Source organism: Centruroides sculpturatus, unplaced genomic scaffold, assembly GCF_000671375.1.
Source record: "Centruroides sculpturatus isolate CEXI.00-Female unplaced genomic scaffold, Cexi_2.0 scaffold556, whole genome shotgun sequence".
NCBI lineage: Eukaryota > Metazoa > Arthropoda > Arachnida > Scorpiones > Buthidae > Centruroides > Centruroides sculpturatus.
Genome location: NW_019384770.1, coordinates 213,786 through 229,651, shown reverse-complemented (window position 1 = coordinate 229,651; position 15,866 = coordinate 213,786). Strand labels below are relative to the sequence as shown.

General features: G+C 29.1%; 1 protein-coding gene across 1 annotated transcript in view; it reads right to left on the bottom strand.

The window, feature by feature from the left end:
• Positions 1-1,563: 1,563 nt before the first annotated feature.
• Positions 1,564-15,866, bottom strand: part of LOC111628960 (GATA zinc finger domain-containing protein 14-like) — a 48,972-nt gene continuing 34,669 nt past the window's right edge. Inside the window, exons 8-12 of the mRNA XM_023372820.1 lie at positions 14,418-14,473; positions 12,578-12,642; positions 10,002-10,153; positions 6,526-6,588; positions 1,564-6,185 (exon numbers count right to left, since the gene is read on the bottom strand). Of these exons, the coding sequence (XP_023228588.1) occupies positions 6,030-6,185; positions 6,526-6,588; positions 10,002-10,153; positions 12,578-12,642; positions 14,418-14,473 (492 nt within the window). The 3' untranslated portion in view covers positions 1,564-6,029. The remainder of the gene's footprint in view (positions 6,186-6,525; positions 6,589-10,001; positions 10,154-12,577; positions 12,643-14,417; positions 14,474-15,866) is intronic.

Here is a 15,866-nt window from a genome sequence, read left to right as displayed (position 1 = left end):
CTATTGTTAGAATTAGTAATGTGGCCCTACCCTTGTTTGGGAATTCCTGTATTAGAGTACTGTACAGCATGTAGATGCCTGTATACCTCCATGCCTGATTATATTGCTGCATATATCTAGGTAAGAAGTCCTACAAGGTACTAAATGCTCATTTAATTTAATTTGCACTGTTCTTCCACAAGAAATTGTCCCTTTGCTATGATATTGTAATCATTTATTACCATCATCATTAGTCTCATAACATCCATACAAATAAACTTTTGATTCAAACATTTTCTTCTTAGTGCAAAACTTTTTCTGTCAATGAGTATAGTACCTCTTGTAAAGAAGCATAAACATGCTTTTGGATTATTAGTCAAACAATATAGCCAAATTCTTATCAAGTTATAATATGGCTAATTAATTGTTAAGCAGTTAAACTGTCATTAGTTAATTTAACCATTAGTAATAAATAAATTTCATTTAGAATATTCAGGAAGAAAAGATTGGCTTACTATACAGATGCATTATCAGTTATGCAACCAGGATCTCTATCCAATCTTCACTTCCAGACCAATTAATTTAAAATATATAAACACATTCATAAAATGGTCCCCATTTTATCAATGTGTTTATATATTTTAAATTAATTGGTCTGTGGTGAAGTGGTCCCCACTACTGGGGACCACTTCACACCAGTGATAAAATTTAACGTAACATGGAGGCTTAACTGCCTATCTTATAATTCAAATAATTATAGGGAGTGCTGTCTGGCTACAGTTGTTGCTGTTGAAGAAAATTAACAGTTGTAATTTTGGGTTTATTTTAGTGATTTTTCTTTCTGAAACTTATGACTAATTCATTTCCTGAAAAAATAAAAACTTTCTCTCCAGTTTCTCAAGATTCATCTGCTAGAAACTTTTGGATTATTTATATTATGTGGAATACCATTTATTCCCTATAAAAATATTACAATTTTAAGTATCAGAAATAATATTTTAATCATTTATTGTTAAATAATAATAACAATATTTTGAGATATTTTTAAAACAACCATAAAATAGAGACATACACTTAAGTCTCTTTTTACAAACTGACACTTTGATCATTTATCAAGCAATGTCAATAAACTGAATTTGTTTGGATAAATAATCATAGAACATATTAAGTTTAGAATAATAAATAAACAATGAATATATACACTAAAAATATTTTATTCATTTGCAAAAATAAATTATACCAACAGTGTGAGTGTAATTTCTTCTATTGGGCAATAGTAAAAAATTATCATATTTTAAATCAAAAGGAGAAATTAACAAAATAATTTCAATTACTATTTAATAATAGCAGGTTGAAAATAATAAAATTTGGAAGTTTAAACTATAAAATAAACATTCATTTATCACATTTCTTACTTTATTAGAAAAATATAAACTTTTTTGTTTTAGTTTAACAACCCATCAAGCACTTGTGGGAGCAGATGGGACATCAGCTTTGAACATTTATGAGTGTGAATGGTCTGTAATAGATGAGCTCACAGAATTTGCAGTTANAATGAGCAGTTACTGAATGATTTAAAATCGGCCCATTTTTATTCCATAGCTGTCGACGAAAGTTGTGATGTAAAGGATACTGCTCAGTTATTAATTTTTATCAGAACTATAACTGAAGATTTTCAAATTTCAGAAGAACTTTTGTCAATTGTTCCTATAAAAAATACAACAAAGGGAGAAGATCTTTTCCGAGATTGAAAAATGTATTTTGAAATACAATATTTACTGGAAAAAATTGGTGAATGTAACAACAGATGGATCACCAAATATGACTGGAAAAAATATTGGTCTAATAAAACGAATTAAAGACAAAATTTCTAAAATTGATCCAAATCATAAAATTATACCCACTGCATTATTCATCAACACGTATTATGCAAAAATGTTTTAAAAATCGATCATGTTATAAACGTAGTTGTGAAATTAGTGAATTTCCTTCGATCAAAAGAATTAAAACACAGGCAATTTATTGCACTCCTTGAAGAACTAAATACCAGTTATTTAGATGTAGTATATTACAATAGAATCTATTGGTTAAGCTTGGGAAAAGTTTTAAGACGTGTGGGATCTTCAAGAGGAAATTAAAATATTTTTAACGCTTAAAGAAAATGTGGATTTTCCTGAATTATCAGACCCAAATTGGATTTGTGATTTAGCATTTTCTTTGGATATTTTCACACATTTCAATGAATTTAATGTATGTTTACAGGGAAAAAATTTATATGCTCATGATTTAATACAAAAGTTAAAATCTTTTCAAATGAAGCTTAGTCTTTTTTCTAGAAATCTGGCTGAATGCAAATTTGATCATTTTCTAATGTTAGAGACCGTATCTCTAAATATTTCAAGAGAAAAGGTTCAAGAATTTAACAACAACATCCTTGCACTAATGACAGATTATTTGCATCAATTCGAATGCTTCAAGAAAATTGATAAAATTTTATCTATTACCCGAAATCCAATTTCTGTACATGTAGGTGACGTTCGTGTTGATATACAATTAGAAATAATTGATTTACAATGTGATGAATTATTACATGAGAAATATTGCAAAGAGCAAGAAAATTTGTGCAATTTTTATAAGCAATTGAATAATGAAAAATATGAAAATTTAAAAAACTTGCCAAGAAATATTTAGTAATCTTCAGCTCAACTTATATTTGTGAACAAACTTTTTCTTTAATGAATCTAAATAAAAGTACAACAAGATCAAGATTGAATGATTTACATTTGGAGGCTGTGTTAAGAATAGCTACTACAAGTATAGAGCCAGATCTTAAGAAAATAATAGGCAATGCAAGGCACTTCAACATGTCACATTAGGTTTATTTTTGTTCGTTTGTTTGTTAATTTGTTGTACTAATACTAATCTACTTACATTTATTCATAAACAAATTCCATAATAAAATTTTGTTTACTTAAATGAATCATTTTTGTATTGAATATTCTTTAATTTTAATATTTTGTTTGGCTCGTGAAAAAAGTTTTCTTTCCAATCTGGCCCGTGGGCAAAAACTGTTAGCCACCCCTGCCCTAGATGTGTAGGATCCACTGGGATGCTCCCAAAAGAGCCACCAGGTCGAACTCATGGCTCATTCAGATGGTGGCTTCCCAGACGGATGCCTTTCGTTCAGTCTGACTGACGAACTGTACAGTAGAATTCCATTGTTATAGATGCAGTACACAGCACTTGGCTGCCATCTTTTGAACCATTGGTGTAGATCTCAACACCTAATAGTGTTGGTTCACCAACATCCCAGCCAATTCCAACCCTTCGGCTTGAGTGGATGTTCCATATATCTAATTGACATGAGAGCTTTATGGCTGGGAACATCTGATTACAGTGTTTCACCTCTTTTCCTTCCACTGTTGTTCTGTAGAAAGCTGCCTCCTAGCTGACTACCAGAGGCAAAGGCAGCAGTATGGACAAGACCAGGGCTGCATCTGTGGACACAGTTCTGTATGCTCTAGTGACATGCAGGGCAGCAGGCCTCTGAACTGCATCCAGCTCTGCTTCACATTGGTAGAATCTTTCCATCAAATACCACAGGCATAGCAGATCATGTGCTCCAGGACCATTTTGTAAATGGTCCAGATTGCTTCACCTTCTAAACTGTAGTTCTGTCTAGCCAGCCACTATCATGAAGTTCATTCTGTCTCGAATGTGCTTCAGATGGGGCATTCAGCAAAGAGTCTGGTCTATGATGACACTTAAGCTGGTTCACCCTTATGATGGGGTTCCCCCAAATCTGTTAAATTGGCTGGCATGTCAACACTCCAGTACAGGCCATCATCAAGGCCTCTAGTTTACACCAGAGGCCTTGATAGTAGCAGTTCGTGTGACTGCCCCCCAACAAATGAGCAGTTCTATTATTTCATTGCCATGACTCTCCATGTCATGTCTGTTAGTGCAACTACTAGTAACAGGTCATCTGCATAGGCCTGCAGCTGGACATTGTCTGGCATGACGAGTCTCAGTGCCATGTCAAGGATATTCCAAAGGAAGGGCCCTATGCATGACTCCTGGGGACAACCCCTTTCCAATCTCCTGAAATACCTTGTCATTGGAGTGACCTATTCCACTCTATGGTCACTCAGGAAACTCCTTACAAGCACAAAGAAAGAGAAGGGTAGGTTTGCTCTCTGCAACTCACCCATAATGGATGGCCAACATACAGTAGTATGCAAAAGTTTCCAGCTGTATCAGAGAGGAACAGTTAAAATTAACTATACTCAAATATATAGCAAGAAAGATGCAAGTGATCATAATAAAGTACTACATATCTTGTCAAAATACAATCTGTGTCTATTATAACAGAAAGCGTTACAGAAACTAATGCATAAGTTTCCAGTCACTAGTTTAAACACAAACATAAAAAACTTTCACATTCCTTTTATGTAAAAGAATAAACATTCTTGGCACATCAGTACTTGATAGCCAATCCCTTTTCTGCATTATTACTTCACAACACTGTGGAATTAATGCAATCAGTCAAGCAATTGTATCAGCAGTGATTTTGGATCATTCCTCTTGTAAATCATGGAACAACGCATCTCTAGGTGGATGTATACCACTTCATAACCTTTTGCTTAAGTGCCTCCCAAAGATGCTAAATTGTGTTAAGGTGAGATGGCCACTTTAAAATCTAAGCCACTCTTTCACCAACTTTGACATGTGTTTGAGGTAATTTTGCAAACAACAGGTTTGTTTGCAAAATTTCCTTGTGCTTCTAAGCATTCATTATTCGATCAATATTTACCAATGGTCCATTTCCTTGGGTTGAAAACATCCTCCACAAAATAACATTTCCACCTCCCCACTTTACTGTAGGCATTTGATATCTGGGATAATTTCTGGTTCCAACTAGATGTTGAACATGTCTTTGGAAACAATGGCTTCCATTGTTCCCAAAAACTAAACTTAGACTCATCTATGAAAGTGACCCTCTTCCAATCTTCAGTCTTCCAGTTTCAGTATTCTTTACCAAATTTAAGTCATTCTTACTCATCAAAGGTTTCTTGACTTCAACACAGCCAAACAGTCCAATATCATGTAGATGCCTTGTAACTGTGCTGAGACTAACAGAGGCTACATTTACACTTTACTTATAAATGTAAATGTAGTAATTTGTCAGTTGACAAATTAAACTGGCAAATTACTGTTTTCTTACTGTAGCCATACATTTCTGTTTGACAATCTTGTCTACTTTAGCAGTTGTTTTCTTTGGTCAACCACATTGTGGCTTTGGATTACACTACACTAACCAGCATGATATCCAGGAAAAGTATCATTCATTCTTGATTCCCATGAGTAGAAGTAATGCTATTTGCAATGAAGATTTTCCAATTAAAAAAAATGTAATTGCAATTTTGTGCATTTTTATCATTGTATGTGTATGCATTTTTACAATCTGAGTGATCCTCCTGTGCTGTGCACAATAAAGCAAAATGTTGAATGAATGTGACTAAGCATTGCGTTTACATAATGAGAATGGCCAGAAACTTTTGCACATGCAAAATCACTTATAAATTAATGGTAAAAAAGAAATATTAGTTTAATAAAAATTTATTACCAAGTTTTTATGATTTTCACTTCACTGGGTTTACTTCATTTTAGTATGGATAGATTTAAATCCTATTTATCCTATAACAGGGTAAATTTCACCTTATAATAAAGTGAAATTTCCTTCTGGCCAGAAACCTTTGCACACACAACTCATTAGAAGACAAGTAATAGATAAATTAATTACGTCTTATTTTTGACATTATAAACTGCATAATACATTACAACTACATCTGCATTATACATTATAACTATATCTGCATTATGAAGATATAGTTATAATGTATAATGTACTGTACTGTACATGTAGTTTATAACAGATACAGATGTGTTTATAACAATGTAGCATATTGATATAGTTGTGGATCTTTATATATTTAATAATTCTTAGTTAGTTACAACTGAGCTATGAACATTTAATTAAAATTATAAAATTAATTAAGCAAATTTTTTATCACCAGATCATTAAAACAGCGAAGGCAACCATCCATTGATGACGTAAATACTTGTTTTTCATCTCCAAACTTAGTAATATGGATAGATGACAAAGTTTTCTGATGACCAACAAAACTCAACACATTATTTAGATTCTGTAAAATAAAAACTAGAAAATTGTAATTTTATCGACATATAGGTAAACACAAGTATCAAAAACATAGCAAAGTGTAGGCACTAAAAAAAAAGTGCAATAATTGGAACATAAATTATACTATGTAAACCATAAATTTAACAAAAAAAAAATTTTTTATGAAGAGACAACCAATTTCATTATGTTTGGGAGTGAAAAATAAAACAACTTTAATTTATACTTAAAACATAAGTTTGTTACTTTCTAAATTTATGGTTTCATATTTTTTTTAATAACTAATATTTATAAGTAAAACAATTATTAAGCATAACATTTTATAGTTTAAAATAAAAAATTATTACTTTTAAATCAAACTTCTTTGCTGTCCTATCAGATGAACACGTATATAAATATCCATCATGTACCTATTCAAATATATATATATATATATTTTTAATATAGTGATTAAATTAAATTTTTTTTTTATTACAAAAAAGATTAGAATTTCTCTTTAATTTAAAATATTTTTTTTTATTAGATGAGAAATCATCTATTGAAAATTCTTATACAACCAATCCATGCCTAAATATGGACATCTCTGAATTGCAATGGGATGGGATGTTTCAATGTAGCCATCATTTTGGCATGTTATAATTTACGACTAGTCACAATAAACTCACAATAATGGTCTTTTTGATTATTATAATTATATATACTTTTGACTATTACAGTTTAATGATTGTTTTGATTATGGCAATTGAGTTTAATTCTGACTGAAATTTTAGAATTAAACTCAACCACCATCAAGCACTTGTGGGAGCAGATGGGACATCAGCTTTGAACATTTATGAGTGTGAATGGTCTGTAATAGATGAGCTCACAGAATTTGCAGTTACAACTTCTGCAAGCTAATCTGAGAGCAGGGGGTCCCCAAACTATGGCCTGCAGGTTGGATCCAGCTCATGGCGAGGTTTTATCCAGCTTGCATTGCTTACACACAATTAAAAATATTGCGATTTAAAAAAATATTTTACTTGCATTAAATGATTTAAACTGAATCCACAGAGAGTAAGCAATAGGGCCATATTTACTTTAAAAAAAAGCAATCCCATTTTCTGAGAAAACAGGACTGCTTTTTTTGGCATTTTTTTTTATTATTCTATTTTGTTTTTGTAAAGTTTGTTATTTTTCTTTAATAAATAATAAAGTCTTCTTATCTGTGCGACCTAAAAAAAAATAATATTTGCAATACAGTGGTACTTCAGTATACGAAATTAATCTGTTCCGAAACTGAGATCATATCATGAAAATGTCGTAAGGTGAATCATTTTCCCCCATACAATTACATGTAAAACCAAATAATTCGTTCCAACACAAAAAACACACTCAAATTAAAGCTAATTAGTACATTAAAAAAAAAAAAACTATAGTAAGTAAAACACTGAAAAATGCATTTTGTAGTTGTAAATGTATAAATAACCATAATAGAATAATAATTGATTAAAAAAAATGTAGTTTTATTTGCACTTTATCTTTGAGGATAGATGACGGTGAAAGTGTAAACTGGTGGCGGAGGAGAGGGAAAAGGGAAATGATACTAAAACTTAACTGACATAACATAATGTAACAATAACTTAAAAATAACTTAGAAAAGATTTTAAAAATTAGTGTTGTTTTATATATATATATTTTTTTTACATTTTTATTCACTGCTTTTTGCTTTCTTTCCTTCACTTCCACCAGCACTTTCACTGGATAGAGGTCACTTGGTAAAATATCTATCCAAAGAGGTTTGGCTTTGCCTACTTTTTAAAATGTTTCTAAAATGACTTAGGCAAATGTCATTACTCCGAGCAGCAATACAGCCAATTTGAACCTTTTCGGGGTGTTTCTTTTCAATAAAATCAGTCACTTTCTGATAATACCTCAAGATTTCCTTTATCGAGCGAGATCCTTCCACAACGAAGCAAACACACGGACTGAGACCAATGAACAGAAGTGAATAAAAAATGGCACTGTGAACTAATGTAACATCGTATGGTGAGTTTTTGTTCGTATCATGGAGCAAAAATATGTTCAAATTTCATGGCATATCCTGAAAATTTTGTATGCTGGGGTGTTCGTATCCTGAGGTACCACTGTATATATTATTTGTGTTCAATGTATTTTCTTAATTTTTTATGAAGTTCTCAAATTTTTATTTTTAAATTTACATATATATATATATATATATGTGTGTGTGTGTGTGTGATATTAAATTACTTTGGCCCACTGCTATTGTTAGAATTAGTAATGTGGCCCTACCCTTGTTTGGGAATTCCTGTATTAGAGTACTGTACAGCATGTAGATGCCTGTATACCTCCATGCCTGATTATATTGCTGCATATATCTAGGTAAGAAGTCCTACAAGGTACTAAATGCTCATTTAATTTAATTTGCACTGTTCTTCCACAAGAAATTGTCCCTTTGCTATGATATTGTAATCATTTATTACCATCATCATTAGTCTCATAACATCCATACAAATAAACTTTTGATTCAAACATTTTCTTCTTAGTGCAAAACTTTTTCTGTCAATGAGTATAGTACCTCTTGTAAAGAAGCATAAACATGCTTTTGGATTATTAGTCAAACAATATAGCCAAATTCTTATCAAGTTATAATATGGCTAATTAATTGTTAAGCAGTTAAACTGTCATTAGTTAATTTAACCATTAGTAATAAATAAATTTCATTTAGAATATTCAGGAAGAAAAGATTGGCTTACTATACAGATGCATTATCAGTTATGCAACCAGGATCTCTATCCAATCTTCACTTCCAGACCAATTAATTTAAAATATATAAACACATTCATAAAATGGTCCCCATTTTATCAATGTGTTTATATATTTTAAATTAATTGGTCTGTAGTGAAGTGGTCCCCACTACTGGGGACCACTTCACACCAGTGATAAAATTTAACGTAACATGGAGGCTTAACTGCCTATCTTATAATTCAAATAATTATAGGGAGTGCTGTCTGGCTACAGTTGTTGCTGTTGAAGAAAATTAACAGTTGTAATTTTGGGTTTATTTTAGTGATTTTTCTTTCTGAAACTTATGACTAATTCATTTCCTGAAAAAATAAAAACTTTCTCTTCAGTTTCTCAAGATTCATCTGCTAGAAACTTTTGGATTATTTATATTATGTGGAATACCATTTATTCCCTATAAAAATATTACAATTTTAAGTATCAGAAATAATATTTTAATCATTTATTGTTAAATAATAATAACAATATTTTGAGATATTTTTAAAACAACCATAAAATAGAGACATACACTTAAGTCTCTTTTTACAAACTGACACTTTGATCATTTATCAAGCAATGTCAATAAACTGAATTTGTTTGGATAAATAATCATAGAACATATTAAGTTTAGAATAATAAATAAACAATGAATATATACACTAAAAATATTTTATTCATTTGCAAAAATAAATTATACCAACAGTGTGAGTGTAATTTCTTCTATTGGGCAATAGTAAAAAATTATCATATTTTAAATCAAAAGGAGAAATTAACAAAATAATTTCAATTACTATTTAATAATAGCAGGTTGAAAATAATAAAATTTGGAAGTTTAAACTATAAAATAAACATTCATTTATCACATTTCTTACTTTATTAGAAAAATATAAACTTTTTTGTTTTAGTTTAACAACAAAATCATTTGATAACAAACTTTTATATACATTCAATTATAATTCTTTTTATTAGTTATTTATTATATTAAACTAGTTAATCAATAAAATAGTAATTTAAATTTAAAGTATTTAAAAGAAAATCTTACTTTTATATCAACAATTGATGAATTATGTGCTTCTAATTTATCAATTTCATTATTTTTTGCCTGGGAAAATAAAACTGACTTGCTATCATTACACAAATCATAATGTTTGCTTTCACTTAAATGATCATTGTTTGAGTATGAACTCCCTAGATCTGAAAATATAGTAATATTAAGAAATTTTTAAAAATTATATAGGATATATTTTAAAAAGTTATTCTTAACTTGTTTCATATTTATTATTTACTCTTAATGTATTCATTTAACTATTCAAATTATAATTCATCTTTAATTCATAAGTAAATTAGGTTTCAATATACAACCATTCTTCACTTAATGACCTACTTGTTCATAACCAGTTCTCTAGCACAGGGAATTCCCTTTTCATAGTCTTTGTCTAGATCCTGCAGTCAATTATTATTTACCACACAAAGCATTCACAATCTCCAAGACTATATATTTTGTTTATAAATTTGTACTTTATTGTGCATTCCATAGTAAAAGATGTCAGCAAAAAGAAAGGGCATGATTACCTGGAGAAAGCACAAAGAATCAAAGGAAGGGCAATACAATTAGAAGCATATCAGCACTTGGAAGAGGATGAAGAGGAAAGAAAGAAAGTATTAAAGAAGTTCACTGTAAAAAGGTTAGCTGATGTGTTCAAAATTGAATATTAGAAGTAGAGTATAAATCCAAAGGTAAAATGGTTTATGTAAGTGGAACGGCAAATGAATAAACTTTTATGATGCTGTTGTAAAATTTATGTAGAAAAAAGGAAACTTACAAAGCAGATCACACTAATGAAATTCTTCTCAAAAGCTACACCCCAGACCTTCCCCTAAAAGTATTTCCATTTCTTTGCAGTTATTTCCCTTATCCAGATCCTCTACAGCCCTTCATAACTTTGCTAACAACTCCAATGATGGCACCAATGACCTTGTTCCATTATCATCCTTTGAAGAATTCAATGACTAAAATATTAATCTGAATGACTTTTTCTTTTTAACACGAACTTAAATCATTTACATTTTTTCTAGATAAAGGACTAAATGAAACTCCAACTTGATAATTTTGTTTTAATTTATATCTCCTACATATTACAAAACAAAAATACAATCAGTAAAAATTATAAAAATAATGTGTACCAAAAAAAATTAAAGTTCATTCATTAAGACGACATTCAGATTAATATTTTAATAGTCAAATCCTTCAATGGATGCACAATAAAGTACATACTAATAAACAAAATATGTAGTCTTGCAGATTGTGAACAATTTCTGTAATGAATACTGACTGGCTACAGGAACAAGACAAAAGCTGGCTACACATGTACCAGTTATCTGATAGGTATCAATACATGTGTAACCAACTTAAGATTAAAGGGAGAGTGGTCACAAGTCCAAGCAGTCATTAAAGATATATCATAAAGTGAGGAGTGGTTGTACATGTGAAAAATTATGCCTTTTTTTGCATATATTTTACTTAAAAATGTCATCTAAGTCTAACTTGACACTTTTTTTTACACAGGAAATGTCTTCAACAACTGACCTCAAGAACTTACTTTATTTATCCCTTTCTGGTTTCAAAAAGACATGTAAAACTTTAATGTAATCTAACTGAATGTTTTTTAATGTACTTTAAACTGAATATTTTTATTGTACTCCATTTGAATATTTGAATTTTTATATATTGTTTTTATTGTACTTTTGCCTGTTTGTGTGTGATCATTATTGTTGTTTTTATTTTTGCTTTTATTTCAGGATTTATTTAGGATAAAGTTCTTTCTTGTTCATTAGGACATTAACTATAGCAACTATGATAAATAAATAATTGAAGTAAACATTTACACCAACTAAAATTTTCTATTTCAAGCATTTTATACAATTATGCAGCATAGCAATTTCTCATTTACTTAAATTTATTTTTAAATTATAGTAGATTCTAAACATTAATGGTTTCTGAAAATAAATAAATAAAAATTTTTAAACAAGCCATTATAAATTAAACTCAGATTTCCCATAGTTTTAGAATCATACACTGAGGTTCTATTCTAAGAAGTACTGCCTAAACTATATAATACAACATTGTGAGCAAAAAATAAATAATATAATAATATAAAATTTGTACAGTTGTAAAAACAAGGAATCATAAAGCATGGGTTTACTGTATTGTATTTTAAAGATAATTATTAAAAAATACACACTTAAAGACACTTTTAGTATAAGTTTTTTAAACTGTACATTTCTTTAAACATTTTTAATTGAATTTTTATAGTTAATTACAAACTCTTAAAAAAATGTAAGACAAAATTGAGGAGTTCTATGGAATAAGGTACTATACCTAAGTGCACTTAGATACTTTTTTCAGTTAAATGTTTTATTATGCACATCAAATAGGGTTTTATAGATATAGATATATTCCTCTTGCTATATGTACTTTACTCATACATATTTAACATTTAGACTGTTCACTTCATAAAAAACCTCATGGAAAAAGAAAAGTTTTTGAGAATTCTCAAAAACATCAAAATTTAACTTGAGTACCTTATTCCATAGAATTCCTGAATTATAATAACTTACTTTCTAAATTCTTTTTGCAGTTTTCTTTAGTTGTTTCACAGTTTGAAGAATTACTACACTTTTCACTGAAATAATAAATATTTAAATGAAATAGTTATTAAAAACATATGTACTGTATATAAGAATTGTATTACATTGGTTTAAAATAAAATTAATCGCATAATTTTATTAGCAATGGAAATCAGTCAGTTAAGAACTAATTAATTAGAATTTAAACAAATTTTGAAGCAATATGAGATATAAAATCAAAAACTATTAGGATCCAGAGTATCAATTTACTTTTGTCAGAATTCACTCTAAAATATTTTTTCAATATATAAATTAGCATTAATTTCTTCTTATTCAATGATTTTCAAATAAAGTAAAGAAAAATTAATAAAACAATAACTTAATTCAGTAAAATATTTTAATCAAATTGATGCTTTCAGTTATTTTTAATAGCAATGTTCAGATTACACAGCATTGCAGGAAAAAACACTGGATGAAAAAATACATAAGTGACGTTCAAATTTAAAATTATATAAAATCTATAGAAATGAAATTTTGCAAATTAAAAATGAAATTATTATTGTTAACTTATTGAAATAATGTTAAACTCTTGATATAAATTAATATTTATTGTGTGGTAATAAAAACTTTTAATGCAATAGATAAGATTTTGCAATATCTAGGAATGATTTATTTGCCTCTTTTTTTATGCATGTAAATTTTATGTACAATATTTTAACTTCTTCTGCCTATGATGGATTTATCAAATTGATGAATTGTATTTCAAGACTTTGTCCATATTACTGTCAGTTAAACTTCATTAAAATGACGTAGAGTCAGATTAAGGGATTTTTGGCTCAAAGTAATAAATCATTTAAATTGTGATATTGAGAATCTAGCAAACCAAGCCATTCAATTACTTACTAAAGAAAAGTGGAAAAATTAGATTCAGCATGTTACAACTATAGAAGAATTGTTTGAGAGTATCAACACAGCTCATGATATAACAACAGAAAAATTTAATAATTCATAACACACAGATTCTAGTGAAAAAGTTTTATGTAAAAGAAAAAAGCTAAATAATTCTCAAATATTTTTTTTGTTTTACTTCTTATTAAAGAAGTAAANATTATAAACTGCATAATACATTACAACTACATCTGCATTATACATTATAACTATATCTGCATTATGAAGATATAGTTATAATGTATAATGTACTGTACTGTACATGTAGTTTATAACAGATACAGATGTGTTTATAACAATGTAGCATATTGATATAGTTATGGATCTTTATATATTTAATAATTCTTAGTTAGTTACAACTGAACTATGAACATTTAATTAAAATTATAAAATTAATTAAGCAAATTTTTTATCACCAGATCATTAAAACAGCGAAGGCAACCATCCATTGATGACGTAAATACTTGTTTTTCATCTCCAAACTTAGTAATATGGATAGATGACAAAGTTTTCTGATGACCAACAAAACTCAACACATTATTTAGATTCTGTAAAATAAAAACTAGAAAATTGTAATTTTATCGACATATAGGTAAACACAAGTATCAAAAACATAGCAAAGTGTAGGCACTAAAAAAAAAGTGCAATAATTGGAACATAAATTATACTATGTAAACCATAAATTTAACAAAAAAAAATTTTTTTATGAAGAGACAACCAATTTCATTATGTTTGGGAGTGAAAAATAAAACAACTTTAATTTATACTTAAAACATAAGTTTGTTACTTTCTAAATTTATGGTTTCATATTTTTTTTAATAACTAATATTTCTCCTTACAAGCACAAAGAAAGAGAAGGGTAGGTTTGCTCTCTGCAACTCACCCATAATGGATGGCCAACATACAGTAGTATGCAAAAGTTTCCANATGAGAAATCATCTATTGAAAATTCTTATACAACCAATCCATGCCTAAATATGGACATCTCTGAATTGCAATGGGATGGGATGTTTCAATGTAGCCATCATTTTGGCATGTTATAATTTACGACTAGTCACAATAAACTCACAATAATGGTCTTTTTGATTATTATAATTATATATACTTTTGACTATTACAGTTTAATGATTGTTTTGATTATGGCAATTGAGTTTAATTCTGACTGAAATTTTAGAATTAAACTCAACCACCATCAAGCACTTGTGGGAGCAGATGGGACATCAGCTTTGAACATTTATGAGTGTGAATGGTCTGTAATAGATTAGCTCACAGAATTTGCAGTTACAACTTCTGCAAGCTAATCTGAGAGCAGGGGGTCCCCAAACTATGGCCTGCAGGTTGGATCCAGCTCATGGCGAGGTTTTATCCAGCTTGCATTGCTTACACACAATTAAAAATATTGCGATTTAAAAAAATATTTTACTTGCATTAAATGATTTAAACTGAATCCACAGAGAGTAAGCAATAGGGCCATATTTACTTTAAAAAAAAGCAATCCCATTTTCTGAGAAAACAGGACTGCTTTTTTTGGCATTTTTTTTTATTATTCTATTTTGTTTTTGTAAAGTTTGTTATTTTTCTTTAATAAATAATAAAGTCTTCTTATCTGTGCGACCTAAAAAAAAATAATATTTGCAATACAGTGGTACTTCAGTATACGAAATTAATCTGTTCCGAAACTGAGATCATATCATGAAAATGTCGTAAGGTGAATCATTTTCCCCCATACAATTACATGTAAAACCAAATAATTCGTTCCAACACAAAAAACACACTCAAATTAAAGCTAATTAGTACATTAAAAAAAAAAAAACTATAGTAAGTAAAACACTGAAAAATGCATTTTGTAGTTGTAAATGTATAAATAACCATAATAGAATAATAATTGATTAAAAAAAATGTAGTTTTATTTGCACTTTATCTTTGAGGATAGATGACGGTGAAAGTGTAAACTGGTGGCGGAGGAGAGGGAAAAGGGAAATGATACTAAAACTTAACTGACATAACATAATGTAACAATAACTTAAAAATAACTTAGAAAAGATTTTAAAAATTAGTGTTGTTTTATATATATTTTTTAAAACTTTTATTCACTTCTTTTCGCTTTCTTTCCTTCACTTCCACCAGCACTTTCACTGGATAGAGGTCGCTTGGTAAAATATCTATCCAAAGAGGTTTGGCTTTGCCTACTTTTTAAAATGTTTCTAAAATGACTTAGGCAAATGTCATTACTCCGAGCAGCAATACAGCCAATGTGAACCTTGTCGGGATATTTCTTTTCAATAAAATCAGTCACTTTCTGGTAATACCTCAAGATTTCCTTTATCGAGCG